Source organism: Saimiri boliviensis, chromosome 3 (genome assembly GCF_048565385.1).
Source record: "Saimiri boliviensis isolate mSaiBol1 chromosome 3, mSaiBol1.pri, whole genome shotgun sequence".
Taxonomy (NCBI): Eukaryota; Metazoa; Chordata; class Mammalia; order Primates; family Cebidae; genus Saimiri; species Saimiri boliviensis.
This window is the reverse complement of record NC_133451.1, coordinates 101,289,814-101,305,494: the sequence shown is the minus strand read 5'-3', so window position 1 is coordinate 101,305,494 and position 15,681 is coordinate 101,289,814. Positions and strand designations below refer to the sequence as shown.

Sequence of the window (15,681 nt, the reverse complement as noted above, 5' to 3'; positions counted from 1 at the left end):
TTGGTCTCAAAGATATACACGCAAACACACACGCATATCTCTAGTTCTTATTTCCGCATAATTTTGAAAGAAGGTATTTCTGTATGGTTAAGGAAAGAATAAAGGACAGAATATAGAATTCAGAGCAGGAGAGACATTAAAGAATTGTTAGTAATTAGTTCCTACAGTTATTTAAAAGATAATGCCCATTCACACACTGATTCATTCATCAAACTAATACTGAGTGTCTAATGTGTACCACACCCTCAGTTATTTGATGAGGATAAATGGCAAAGACATGGCTTTTGTTTTCAAGGACCTTATCATCTAGAGAGAAACAAAACAAAACAAAAACACAGCAATCATGTGAGAGAAGTATGCTCAGGATATGCCTCGGTGCAGTGGGAGGACAGTAGAGAATATAGTCCAGATTTAGATGTGGAGGGGATCGGGAATGCCTCTGGATCTGAGATCAGTCAAGGACTTGTCAGGGTGAAAAACTGAGGCAGTGTGTATTTTCTAAGCAGTTAGCATTTTCAATGCCTTTGGAACCCAAGAAAAAACTGGCATTTTGGGAAGTGATGCATGAAATAAAGCTGAAATGTAAATTTCCGGAAGGAGATTAGGAAGTAACTAGTAAAAACAGAGGTGGGAGCAAGATTAGGTTATGGAGAACTTTGTGTGCCATTCCAAGTGGTTCCTTAAAAGTGTGCAGTCTTAGAAGGGCTAAAGGGGCAGGGCGACATGGTCAGAGGAACATTTGGGAAGATTATCTGCAAAAGGACGAGGAGGACAAATGGGAAGAGAGAAATGATTAGGTTATTGTTGCAACTAATCAGAAGGGACATAAAATGAGCTGGAAAGAATGGTAGCAGGGGAGATGTAGAGACTGGGGCAGATTTAGGTGGCATTAATGAGGTAGGAATGACAGATGTGTGACCATATAGGAATGAAAAGGAGATAGAAGTGGAGATGGCTCTCAGGCCTCATTCTGGCAAATCATAGTGAGGACACTGGGCTGGAGAAGAAGGAAGAGCAGACTTGGGTAGGAGATGATGCTGAGGGCTTCATCTAAGAAACTATATCAAGGAAGAACTATAAGCATGCTGGAATAGACATGAGCAGTCACCCAGAGGAAGAAGGAAGGATCAAGCTCCAGTGGGGAGAGAGGGGGACATTGCAGGAGCAGCAACTCAAAAAAAAGAAGCCTTTTACGGGAAGCCAAGATTTCTGTTTTGAACATCTGAGTTTGAGTTATTGGTAAGACAGCTAAGTGGAGATATTTATTGACTTCGAAAGCTACCAAACTCTTCTCATTGTGTCCAAAAATGCTCATTTGCTTGGGACTTTATTCTCTCTACCCTGTATTTCTGGCATGATTGGAAGGCACATGTCCCTGCAAAAAGGCAAATAAGATAACGACTAAAAAGAATCCAATGGGTTTACCAATAAAAACAGCCTTGGTGATTGCATCAATCAGGGTACTCCAGAGAAACAGAACCACAGGGCGTCTATGGAGGTATGGGAATTCATTTTATGGAAGTGGCACATGCAGTTGTGGGAACTGGTAAGTTCAAAATCTGTAGGGCAGGCCTGAAGGCTGCAACTCAGGCAGGATTTCTATGTTGAATCTTGAGGTAGAATTCTTTCTTCTCTGGGAAACCTCAGTTTTTGTTCTTAAGGCCTTCAAATGATTGGATGAAGCCCTCCCCCATTATTGAGGGAGATCTGCTTTACTCAGTGAACTGATGGTAAACATTAATCACATCCACAAAATATCTTGACAGCAACATCTAGACTAGTATTTGTCCAAACAACTGGGCGCTGTAGCCTAGCCAAGTTTGACACATCAAATTAACCATCACAGTGAGGTTGTAAACAGACATCTCTTGAAGCTCTGTTTTCTCAGATCCCTGCTGAACATGCACAGATGTACCCTCATGCTTGTCTTTTCTGGCTTTGTTTTCTCTGTAATTCCTTCCTCCTTCCTTTGTCCATTTCCTTGATTCAGCTTTCATATTCCATGTGCACAACCTTATAACTCGGTGGTGTTCTGTAAATATGCATGCCTGATTTGATAAGCTTTCCTAGCTAATAATAATACACTACACTGAATTGAAATTAAGTCATCAAAAGCCTGTTCACATAGGTCATTTGATGCTACGACCGCATGAAGAAGGCACTTATACAATAGTGCTATTTTGCTTTATAGTTGCTAGTGAGGGCTCACAGGAGAGTGACAGACTTAGGGCACACATGGCTCAGAAGTGACATATGGGTCAGCTCTAAGCTGTGGAAGGCTTATTTATTTTTCTGTAGCAAATAAATACACGGCCGCACACTTTTAGAGAAAAGTTACAAAACAATCTCTTTGCTATTGACATATGTGAGGAGGAAGCATTCCTGAAAAACTGGCATTTGGAACCTATGTACAAGAAATTGATTGGTGCTAGCATTTCTGCTGCCCAGCAGCAGGGCTGGCCAAGGACTGAGGGTAGCTTGAGTCAGGAGGGTTTTGAGAGGCAGCCGAAGTAGGCTGCCCTGCAGGCTACACCAGACGGCCTCACTGTGTGCTCCCCTCCTCCTGGCTTTGGACTTATCAAACCTCACAGTGTTCTGTGAAGGAAGAGGAGAGTGGAGATAAAAGAGCTAAAGCATCCATGCAAACTGGCCAAGTCACCACTTCCATTAAGAAATGAAATCTGGTTAGGCACGGTGGCTCATGCCTGTAATCCCAGCACTTTGGGAGGGTGAGGCGGGTGGATCACAAGGTCAGGAGTTCGAGATTAGCCTGACCAATATGGTAAAACCTTGGCTCTACTAAAAATACAAAAAAATTAGCTGGGCGTGGTGGCACATGCCTGTAATCCCAGCTAGTCAGGAGGCTGAGGCAGGAGAATTGCCTGAACCTGGGAGGCGGAGGTTGCAGTGAGCCAAGATCGTGCCACTGCACTTCAGCCTGGGCAACAGAGTGAGACTTTGTCTCAAAAAAAAAAAAAAAGCAATGAAATCCATATTTGTGCAGCTAGCCCCTGAGAAAGAAGGAGAGTATTTGGCAGGCAGAGTAGAAACCCAATCTGGGAACTACAAATTTAAAAACAATTATTTTATATTTTATATCATAAGCTTCCTTCTGGAGGTCTTTGTTAGCTACATCTATGTTATGACGCTCTTCTGGGAGACGAAATGGAAGCATTCTAAGAGTTTTGTGCTGCCCGGAGCAACAGGATTTTATAAGACACATGAAAGCATACTTCAGCCCTGTACTGCAGACACGGTCTTTTATTCTGATATAAATTTCATTCAACAGTAGTAGACATATATACTTTGTCTCTTGATTTGCAGTTTGGGGAACAATTTCAACTTGCTCCCTTCCAGAGAGCATTATTAACAACCAATTGGCATACAGTTCAGGCTTTTTCACAGGTGAGAGTGAAAATTGAAAGAGTGGATTAGAGAGTTCTCTGCAGGCATGCTGGATAATTTATCACCCTTCTGTGGTAATGGCTGAATGTATATATCTTTCACCATATGTAGCCTTCCATTTACACTTCTAATCAATGGTGAAGAATAACAACTGGTTTTTAAAAACCATCCCTTGGAGTGGAACTAATCAGCTTGTGGTTTCCTTTCAGGTAGTCTGACCATTATTCAATATGCCCTATGTATATCCTTGGATAGGAAATGACCTCAACTTCCACGTCCAGTTATGTGGATTATTTATACTGATGCCCCCTCCACATCCACCCAACCCTCTACTTTGCATATTAAAGTTAAGCCTCTAGTCATTGAATCTTCATGTCTGGAAAGCTGATCTGGAGTTGCTATTACATAAAAACTTACTTTGTACATTATATGGCATGAGTTAAAAAGAAACTATTATACAATTCTTGTATTGTTTACTAGTGTGAGAGTCTTGTGAAAGATGAGGATTTATTCCTTTGTCTGAGTAGATCCCCTGAGTTTTGTTAAGAATGTTATTTTCCCATAGGCATTAGCTCCCTTGTTTAGAGGGAAAAAAATCCTTTTAAAAATCTTTGGTTTGATAGTATTAATAGAGTTTAACAGAAGAGAGTTTGAAGAACATAAACAAGCTGAGGGCAATTTTAGATTGTTGGAACATTTTAAACAAAATGAAAAATTGCTTGACCTTGTATCAGATATCATAATTTATAAGGAACTCACTACAGTAATTGTATATTTCCTATAATATGAAGTCTCCTCTGTGTAGATTTTAATCAGGACCACAAGGCAAATGAATTTGCATTGGGAAACTTCTTTCTATTCATCATGAAGAAGGAGAAGCTTTTATTTTGTCATTAAAAAGTATCCTTAAAAAGTAGGAAATTTCTTTCATCCATGTTCATTTCTAGAGTTTCCAATACTATCTGGGAATTCCAATAACTAAAGTACCCCAGTCATTTCTAGGTTTTTGTTCTATTAAAAGTAAATTTAAATAGAAAGTTTTTATTCTTATAAACTCTTACTAGAAATTGATCTGTCTCCTTTCTCTTTATACTAGCAGGAGCTCAAGCTATTGCTCTAAAGTACTGTGATTACCAAGGTGTACGATACTTTAATGCTTTCAATGATTTAGAATACACTTAATTATGTTTTTCAGTAAATTAGACTCCATGGACAATATAAGCATTCATTTTAGGAAGAGCTTGGTAACAGTTGATGGTTTACATTAGAAGGTTTCTTGCTTGGGGACTAGAAGTCAGCATCATTTCGGATGCGCCTTTGTTGGCTGATAGTAGCTATGGCAAGTAGCATACTACTAAAATCGTATAATAAATCTCGAAAAATGATACTTTTTGTGTTACCTATATGTTCTCACCTTGTCTCACCCTATGCTGAGTATACATTTAAATCCTTTAGGATACCAAGAATAGTATCCTAAATTACAGGCCTTTAAACTTCTGACTTTTAAACTATAACCAAAATTAGCTAAATGTTGTTTGACTTTATCCATCAAGGCATCATATAAAGCCCAGTAATATGAATATGTGTACTTATATAAAATTTCAGCCCCCTCTTTAAACATACAAATACAAAGCCCCACAGTGGAGCATTAACTTTTCATATTTGCTATTTATAAGCTTTTAATTTTTTTTTCTTTTTCTTTTCTTTTTTTTTTTTTTTTTGAGACGGAGTTTCGCTCTTGTTACCCAGGCTGGAGTGCAATGGCGCGATCTCGGCTCACCGCAACCTCCGCCTCCTGGGTTCGGGCAATTCTCCTGCCTCAGCCTCCTGAGTAGCTGGGATTACAGGCACGTGCCACCATGCCCAGCTAATTTTTTGTATTTATAGTAGAGACGGGGTTTCACCATGTTGACCAGGATGGTCTCGACCCCTCGACCTCGTGATCCACCCACCTCGGCCTCCCAAAGTGCTGGGATTACAAGCTTGAGCCACCGCGCCCGGCCTTAATTTCTTTTAAACAAACTTTAAAATGATGGATCTATAGAAATTAGTCAAGATATTGACTTATCTTGTCAGAATTGTCTTGTAGCTCAAACTTTCCTGCTAAGGAGAAAAAAACTTTCAGAAGGATATTTTCCTGAAATTTTTATCTTCAAACCATGAAAAGTTTCAGAGTGCATAAAACACAAAATTTATAAAATTGATAGGAGTTAATAGAAAACTTAGAGATTGGGTCCAAGGTAGCTCTTCATTTTTTAAGTTAATGAATTGAAAGTGGAGCCCAAATATGAATTTGAAGAGGGACATTGTCACACGGACAGAACCACTGTGCAGTAACGAAAGTGGACACAATGAATTATGATACACTATATGTTGTGGCATCTAAATTCATTCATTTCCAAGGAAATATCTTTTTTAATGCTCCATATATTTAAAAGTTCAATTCATCAAAGTCGTCATGCCATATCTGTTAAAAAGAGTCATCTCTTGCTGAACTATAGCCAACAAATTTTCCAGACATGACATTTTTCACAGTTTATTGTGTCCTCGTCATCAAGGCAAAAACCACATCAAATGCGTTTCTTGAGTGACACTCAAGATGAAGGAGAATGTGCGTTCTGTTTCTGTATGCAGAGCTTTCAGTTACTTAAGAATAATGGGAACTTTTAGGTAAAGATGTTTTTCAGGTTTCAATCAACCATAAACTACTACATTTTTGTTTTTTAAATATTTGTGTGGTTAAGGAATGGAATAGTGCTATCAAGGGAGTCTATTTTCTATTATTTAAGTACCATAATATTATCCTTTAATTATTCAAACTTCAAAACTCTGTTAGTCTTTAATTGCTTATGTTTCACCTTAATTTAAATATCAACAGAACTGAGAGAAAGTTTGGGAATAAATTTTTGAATTAAAATATTTTTAGAAACTATTTTATATTTTATATCACAAGCTTCCTTTTGCCATTATTTATTAACTTTGATTTTATTCTTTTTGGATTATTATTGTTAATGTTTGTGCAAGTGAAAGAATAAAAATTTATTATGTAATGACATAAGATCAGTGATATTTGGTGTAAAAGATATTACTGTCAAAATAAATTAGCTTGCTTTTCCTGCAAAGATTAGAAGAAAACTTGATTCTATAGAGTTATTAAATGAGCTAATATTTCTCATTGTTTTTTACCTGCTATGTGCCCTTCATGAAAGGGAGATGTTGAAAACAATTTAGAAACCTGGAAATTTTCTACACCAAAAAATTGGCAGGTTAAAATTCCACTCCCCAGGACCACAAAAGCAAAGAGGTTCCAAATGTTTTGTTTTCTTTCAAAATAAGAAAAATCTGAGCCATAATTTGGCTATGTTACTTGACCTCTGTTCTCTAATAGGGACTGCTTTTCACTGTTCCTGCTATCGCAACATGACTGTGCAAACAAGGGGGCCAGATTCTATTGTACTGTGTGTTGTTCATGTGGGGTGTGATACACAGGAGCTATAGGAGTCCGGAACTGGTGTGCACCTGCCTTCTGTCATTGGTGAAAAATCCTCCCATGCCTAATGGCAGAACCAGATCCCTTTACTGCCTCTGTGAATAAGGACAGTGCTACGTAACTCTCATGTCCTGGTTCATACTTCCTACACCTATATACTCTTTGTGTGTATGTGAATCTGTACATGTGTTGTGTCTGAACTGAACTGAAACTTTTCCTTGAACTTTCCTTTCAGTGAGAAAAAATAAATGGCTGCGGTTTGCAATTTGTCAAAAGCTTTGAAAAGATTGCTTTAGCATACTTTATTTCTGAAGGTTCATACTGCCTTTCCATCCTTTACGGAGGACCTGGTGGGATAGCCTAATTTACTTTGTGCACACCAATTATTAATACAAATGTCTACCTTGGCCTACTTCCTTTCATTTATACAATTTCAGAGATGGCTAGTCAGCCATGCTCCAGGCGGGATGCAGACCCATTCATGCATGGGGCAAGTGCTTTATTCTCTCCCCAGTAGACTCCGAGCATGCTGTGGCTACAGCCTGTGGAACACTTTCTTTCATCCCTCAGCAGTTATTTAGAATCGTTCAGAAAGAACCTGCCGAGCCTCATCAATAGAGGTAATTTAGCCAGTGGCTCTAACAATGCTAAGCTACATTTCCTGTCTCAATAGAGAACATTTACACTATGAGAGAAAAGAAATGTATTCAGATACTCTTGATGATAACATTACAGTATCTGATTTAGTCTCAGCATTGCTAATTGTATAATGTTATCTGTTAAAATAAATTAAGGGGGTTAATTTCTCAATAACGAATCATTTTATTGCAGTGAGAAGAGAATAATTTAACTAGTTTTCGTAACTTGTGCCTCTGTCAAAAGATTTTCCAATTGTTTGGGAAGTATGAGAATAAAGTATGGGAATCTTAAAGTGCACTAACCTCTTTATGTTGTTTGTGACTATAACTTTCCCTGTTGAAGAGTTTAGGACTTATTTTTCCTTGTTTCTGTAGCATCACTGCAGTGCCTGGCTTAATAAATGTAGGTTGAATAAAAATTCATGTAAGAATGAATTTTTAAAGAATCAAATGTTTATGGCAGGCCTTCCACTGTCGAAGGACTATGTGGTGTAATGCAATAGTTAAAAACCTAGGCTCAGGAATCTGGCAGACCCGAATGTATGTCTCAGTATTCCCACTTACTAGTTGTGTGATCTTAGACAAGACACTCAACATTTCCTGCTGTAAAAATGGGGCAAATAATGGTATCTACTAACGTCTGCAAAACCAACACAGTGCCTGGCATATTGTAACAACACCATAAGTGTTAGCTGTTCAAGGAACATGCAGTTTAGAAGAGATAAGATATCAATACCTATATTGTAATGCATAATGTAATGTTATAAAAGAATTGAGACAATGATCTGTGGATATCTGGAAGAAATAAAGTTCCCTCTGCTATAGAAAAGCAGACTAAGCTTTGAAAAGAGGTGAAAGCCTCAGAGCACGGATGGGATTTTGAGAAGTGAATAGCAGGAAGACATGCCAGATTGTAGGGACAGCAGGAACAAGAGTGTGCTGGGAGTCAGGAGCTTATAGCCACTGGAGGGAGGTCATGGGGCTAAGGGTCTCTACAGGGGCTGGAGCCAAGGGCTTTGACTACCAGGCCTAACTATGCCTTGATTTGGTCAAAATGAGATGTCGGTATCTTTGATGGAGTAAAAGTCAAGCTTCAAAATGTGGTCAGTTTGTCTTGCTGTAACCTCCTGAGTACTCCAAGTGCCATTGTTCTCCCTCTGGCACTTCAGCAGCACTTAGCCTTCCCAGCTCCTGTTATCCTTAAGGTTTTGTGACCTGGTGGGTGAAGTTTATTTGGTCTTGCCACAGAAAGATTCATGTAAACTTTTTTTTTTTTTTGAAAAGTATTGTGACACTTTAATATATGGCATATAATTATTGAAGGTTGCTTGGCATAAGACAACAGACCTGCATAGTAGTTACCCTGATACACACTGCACAGAATGGAGTTTTGTCTAGGCACAGTGGCTCAACCCTGTAATCCCAACACTCTGGGGGGCTGAGGCAGGTGGATCACTTGAGTTCAGTTCAAGACCAGCCTGGGCAACCTGATGAAACCCTGTCTTTAAAAACAAATAGAAAACATTAGCTGGGTGTGTGGACCAAGCTACTTGGGAGGCTGAGGTGGGAGGATCACTTGAGCCCAGGAGATGGAGGTTGCAGTGAGCTGTGACGGTGCCACTGCACTCCAGCTTGGGTGACAGAGCGAGACTCTATCTCAAAACAACAATAATAACAACAAAAATAAGTTTTACCTTTTTAAAAACTTTTAACAGGCATTGCATTGTTGTACACATGGAAGCCTCACTTTAATATGTTTATGTTGATATAAAGAAGAATGACTGCACAGGCCTTTGACCTACCTCAAAGCTCCCATACAGAACAGAGAGTCTACAGGAGTCTTGGCTGAATCCTTGCAACATTAATAATTCACTACATTAGCCACTTGTTCAAGGATCTTTCACAGACACAATCCTCTTGTCTTCTCAACTACTGAGTTTGTGCTGTGGGTCCTTGGTGGTGCCCTTCCTCCTAGACCTGACACCCAAAGCCCAGCTCATCCCTTGCCTCTGCTGACCTGTCTGGAGCTGCACTAGAGACTATTCCACTTGAACTCTGTGGCCAGTGCTGGGCCAAAGTGTACCCAATTGTTGGTGTAGGAGGGAAATGATGGGGCAGCTGCCTCTCTCATAGTTCAGGTGTGGAGATTCAGGAATTCTAAAGACCAGAAGGGGCAGGGAGTCAGGCAGCAGCTGCTTCCTTCTGTTGCTATTTATTTCACGGCCTGTCTTGTTGCCTTCTGGGAAATGATGACCCAGGCACCACCTCTCTGGAGGGATGTGATACTCGAAGCTGCCTTCTGCTGCTTGTGTCTCAGTTGGCCTGTCCATGAGGCTTGGCCATTTATTTTCATCCTGAGGAGGTGAAGGATAGAGGATTTGAACTCTGAGGAGCAGGAGGTATGGAGAAAGGGTATATTAATACCCGTAGCAGCTAACAGCTGTGCAAGGAAAAGGATTTAAAGCAGGGAGTAGATGTAGGCTCTCTATCTATGAGGTTCCCAGATGCCTCTGATTTCTTGTTTTCAGACTAAATTCTGTAATAGCTCATCATGAATAATATATAAGGACAATAATATCTAAGAATTGTAAGGAAATTCAGAATATTGTAGGCAGGAAATTACAAATTTGTATGAGTACTCTATGCTTCCGAGTTTTTGGTTCTTATTGCATAAATACAGACAATATTATCTATATTATTTTTACATAGGAGTTCCCTCTTGTCCAAAGGGATATGTTCCAAGACCCTCAGTGGATGCCTCAAACTGCGGATAGTACCAAATTCTATGTATACTATGTTTCTTCCTATAAATATGCATACACACACACCACAAACACCTGTAATAAAGTCTGACTTATAAATTAGGTACAGTAAGAGATAACAATAAAATGGAGCAATTATAACAATATGCTATCATAAAAATTATACAGATGTGGTCTCTCACTATATTTTATTGTGCTAAACTCGCCCTTTCAGTGATGATGTGAGATAATAAAATGCCTCCATGGTGAGATGAAGTGAAGTGAAGGATGTAGGCATTGTTGACATAGTGTTAGGCTACTGTTGAGCTTCTGCAGGTGGTGTAGACACCGTGGATACATTAGACAAAGAGATGACTCAGGTACTGGGTGGGATGGAGTGGGACAGGATATTTCATCCCACTACTCGGAATGGAGTGCAATTTAAAACTGATGAATTGCCTCCCTCCTGTATCATTGATTTTTTCCTCTCTTTTGGATAATTTCATTAGCATAGAATTATGCCATAATATCTGTTGTCCTCCAAACAAAACTTCCTTGACTCTGTGTCTTTCCCAGATGCTGTTCCACTTCTTTATAGCTCCCACTCCCTTTTAAACAAAACTCTGGAAGGAGTTGCCCACACTCATCAAATACTGTTTTCCCATTCTCTCTCGAATCTAAGATGGCCTCCTTTTCTACCACTGTGCTGAAAACAGTCTTCTCAATGGCACTGGTTACCTTTACTATGACAAATTTAGTGGTCAGAATTCAGTTCCAACTTTGCTGGACCACATTCAGCACAATGAATTGGTCTCGTCTTGAAATCCTTTTCCTTGTTTATCTCCTTGTTCTTATCACTCTTTCAAGGTGATCCTCCTGCCTTTCTCACCACTCCTCCCTTGTGAGCTAGTCCTTTTTCTTCTTCATGGTTTCTACACATCGGAATGGGCAGGGCATGGTGGCTCATGCTTGTAATCCCAGCACACTGGGAGGCCAGGACGTGAGGATTGCTTGAGCCCAGGAGTTCAAGACCAGCCTGGGCAGCATAGCGAGAACCTGTCTCTACAAAAAAAATAGAAAATTAGCTGAGTGTGGTGGTGCATGGCTGTAGTCCTAGTTACTTGGGAGACTGAAGTGGGAGGAGTTTGAGACTGCAATGATCTCTGATCGCACCACTGCATTCCAAACTGGGTGACAAAGCGAGACCCTGTCTCAATAAATGAATGAATGAATGAATGAATACATGAATTTTGAAAAGCCTGATGGCTCAGTCCTTGGACCTTTTTTCTTCCTTATTTACATTGTCTCATTAAGTGATCTCATATAATCTCATGGCCTTAAATATTAGCTGTATGTCAAAGTCTCTCATATGTGTATCTCCAGTCTGAACTCTCTGAAGTTTGGACTTTGTATATTCAACTATCTATTCAATGTTTCCACATGAATGTTTCCTAGATATCTCAAGCGTAACATGTTCAAAACCAAATGCTGGAATTCCACCCTTATTCTCCAAAGCTGCTCTGCTCCTCTTCGAAATCTGCTCATTAGTGAAGAGCAGCTCCACTGTTCTAATTGCTCTGGTCCACCTTTGGAGTTGTTTTGACTCTTCTTTTTTCTCACACTCCACAATCAGTCTATCTGCAAGTCTGGCATCAGAAATTCACCACTTTTTACTTCCTTGGCTGCTATTATCCTGGCCAATCCCATCCTTTATCTTTTACTTAGAATGTTACAAAAGCCTCCTAACGTCTTTCATGTGTACACCCCTGCGTTTCTACAACCTCCATAAAGTACATGATCCTTTTCAAATATAATTCAGATCATGGGGCCAAGCATGGTGACTCACGCCTGTGAGGCGGGTGGATCACAAGGTCAGGGGTTCGAGACCAGCCTGGCCAATATGGTGAAAACCTGTCTCTAGTAAAAATACAAAAATTAGCCAGGCATTGTGGCGCGTGCCTGTAGTCCCAGCTGCTCGGGAGGCTGAGGCAGAAGAATCACTTGAAACTGGGAGGTGGAGGTTGCAGTGAGCCAAGATCACGCCACTGTACTTCAGCCTGGTGATAGAGCGAGACTACGTCTCCAAAAAACAAAACAAAACAAAAATCAGATTTTGTCCTTCCTCTGTGCAGAACCTCCTCACCATGGCTTTCTATTTCATCCAAATTAAAAGCCAGGTTCTTATCATGACCTGCAAAGTCCTATCTGATCTGCTTCCTTTTCCTCTGTAACTTTCCTCCTCACCCTTTTTCCTACTCACGCCAGTCCAGATGCACTGTCAGTTGTTGGAACACACTAAGCACATCTCCATCTTACAGAACATTACCATTTGCTGCTGCTTTTTCCTCCTTTTCTTGGTTCAAGGCTTTCCATGACCATCCTATAAAATAGCACCCTCCCATCGAATTGTTCTCTAGACTCCTTATCCTCATTTACTTTCTTGCTGAGCCCTTATCGCTGTCTGGCACATTATTCGTAAACATTCTCTAAGCCTGCTTCTCCCACAAGAGTGATAGCGGAGCTTTGTTTTAGCTACCGTATTTACTATATTCCTGAAGAATGCCTGCACACTGTAGGTGCTCAACAAATATCTGAATGAATAAATAATCAGTTTTATTCTTCTCACATCTTCTTCTGCCCCACCCCTAGCAGACTATTTCAGAGTCCTTTGAGATTTAAGGAATGGAATACTTCCATTTTCTGTCTGTACAGCAAATTTATCTGTATTGATTCCCACTTTCTTTCTTCTCATCTTACACAAGATGATGTCCTTTCTCTGCATGCTTTTTCTCGGACACCTTCCTTTTGTGTTCTCTTGCATACTGATATTGTTCTGCAAGCCATTTCTATTCTCTGTGTCCTGCCCATTTTTAAACATTTTCAAGTACCTCCCACCTTACCACAAAAACAAGCAAGAAAACTCTTCCTTAACCCTATATCCCTTTTAGCTACTCTCCTATTTCTTTTCTTCTCTTCATGCACAGTTACTAAAAAGAGGTGTCTACTCAGGCTAGCAAATCATCAGCACACGTGTTTTCCACTGTTGCTGTCTGTAGACATTCCCCATGAATCCCAGCACCCTTTTCCAAAGTCTACAACCAGCCTCAGAACATTCTAAACATGTTATTCCAGGCAGTCGTTAATAACCAGAGTTGACACTTCATATGATGCTTGTCATCTAAGCTTATTCTTGTCTTAATTTCCTCAGCCTCATTGCTCAATCAATTACAATACAAATTGTGACTTTCTACTTGTTAAATGCAATGGACTCCTTGTTTTAATCAATTTCTCTGCTTGAAATTCTCTCTAATCTTGATTTCTGTAACTCTGATTTTTGTTGTCATTGTTTTTATTTTATTTCATCCTCAGTTTCCATTTTGGAACACTTTTCCTCGCCTGCCCCTGAAATGTTTACACTACTCTAGTCAGGGGTTCTTAACCTGGGTGAATTATTTCCTAGAGAATCTAAGAACAAACTTAAGAGTGTGTGTCTGTGCATCTGTGTGTCTGTATGTGTGTGCGTAGTGTTTTATATATGGATATTTCTAACTACTGCAGCTATAGTTTTTATCCAGTTCCTAAGAGGGCTAAGTATCACTGCTACTTTCTTTTTCTGGATAATCTCGCCCAAGGCCATGGGCAACCAGCATGACACAAGTGAGAGCTCAAAAGGGTCCAAGTCGTCTGGGCATGGTGGCTCACACCTAAATCCTGGCACTTTGGGAGGCTGAGGCGGGTGGATCACAAGGTCAAGAGATCGAGACCATCCTGGTCAACATGATGAAACCCCATCTCTACTAAAAATACAAAAATTAGCTGGGCATGGTGACGCATGCCCGTAATCCCAGCTACTCAGGAGACTGAGGCAGGAGAATTGCTTGAACCCAGAAGGTGGAGGTTACGGTGAGCGGATATCACACCATTGCACTCCAGCTGGGTAACAAGAGTGAAACTCCGTCTCAAAAAAAAAAAAAAAAAAAAAAGGTCCAAGTCAAATAAACTCATGTTCATAGTTTGAACTTACCCTTCTAGAAGCTGTTTGACTAAAGAAACGTTACTTAACCTCTCTGAAACTTGGTTTGTTCAACTGCGAAATGGTAGAAATGACCTCTAATTTGCAGGGTTATTGTAACAAAGAGAGATGTCCTTTGTAAAGTTCTTGGTGTTGTGCAGTGGTCAGTAAGTGGTAGGTGCTGTGATTCAGCCACAAACATCGGGGTCCCTCAAGAACATAAGCTTGTCAGTTTGCAGAGCCTCTCCTCTCTGATTTTAAAACACTTCATTTTTAGGATTCTGCCTTAGTGAAGCAATAAGCATGATGTGACTCATGCATTATCAATTAATTGACTCTGGGTGTTAGAAATCTGCTAGCATGCATTTATTAATGTGAAACATCTAGACAGCTGCAGAGAGCACTGTCAAGTCATCTTTTTTACAATATTTAGAAAATCAGAATTGGGCATATATTAATCTAATCAGACTGAAAGATGTTTATAAATTGGCTTCCAGTATTTATCTGGAACGATCAAAATAGCACACACTAAGAATGTTATTAAACATAGCAGAAACCAAATGACTCAATATATACAATGTAATAAAAATTGGTAGGTCAGTAAAAATTGCCTACGTATGTATTTCTAAAGCAATGGAAGCTGAGCAGGTCTCTTTTCAGAAGTATTCCATATGTTTATTGTATCCTACTAAACATGTCTGTAAAACTGATCATTTACTTATACCTTCATTGCCAATCCTGATTCCAAGCCAGCTGGTGAAAAGGCTTGGATAAGTATTATGTTTTAGAAGCTTGAGAAACATTATAGTCAATGTGTAAGTTATTTATACAGCTCCATAAAATAATGCAGTTAAATTACAACCCAGATATTTTGGTTTGCAAAACAGCAAAGGATCCCAGGAACTCTGTGCCTAGCAGGGATCCCCAGTTCACATGGAGCCATGACCTTTTATCATTGGTGTTTAGCTGTATAACTTTCCTGCCCCTTTCTCTACTCCTACTTCCAAAAGTGATATGTGGCATACAGAAAGGTACATTTAAAACCCTTACTTACTGAATTTTTGAGATTATGTCTTAAGCATTTTGCAACATTCTCCCAAGTAATTAAAAACACCCTGAATTGGGAGAAAGTTAGAAACTGGAATTCAAAATCATTGACCTAGATCTTTGAGTAAATGACTAATATGGAAAAAACTTAACAACTTAATTAAGAGTCTGTTTAAAAGTTTTCTGCAGTTAATTAGTTATCATGTGACAATATCCTTTTGTAATCAAGAGATGTAGTTAGTAAAATTTAGAGAGGCATAGAAAAATAATAGAAATATTCACTTATAATTCTATCATCCAGAGAGTACCACTATTTTTGTAATGTTTCCTTTCTTCCTCTTGCCCTCT

The 15,681-nt window shown here is 39.5% G+C and overlaps 1 protein-coding gene across 1 annotated transcript in view; it reads left to right on the top strand.

Moving 5' to 3' along the window:
* The window catches only part of COL25A1 (collagen type XXV alpha 1 chain), a 523,121-nt gene that overhangs the window by 291,296 nt on the left and 216,144 nt on the right, over positions 1-15,681 (top strand). The window contains exon 4 of the mRNA XM_074396556.1: positions 11,267-11,274. Within this exon, the coding sequence (XP_074252657.1) occupies positions 11,267-11,274 (8 nt within the window). The remainder of the gene's footprint in view (positions 1-11,266; positions 11,275-15,681) is intronic.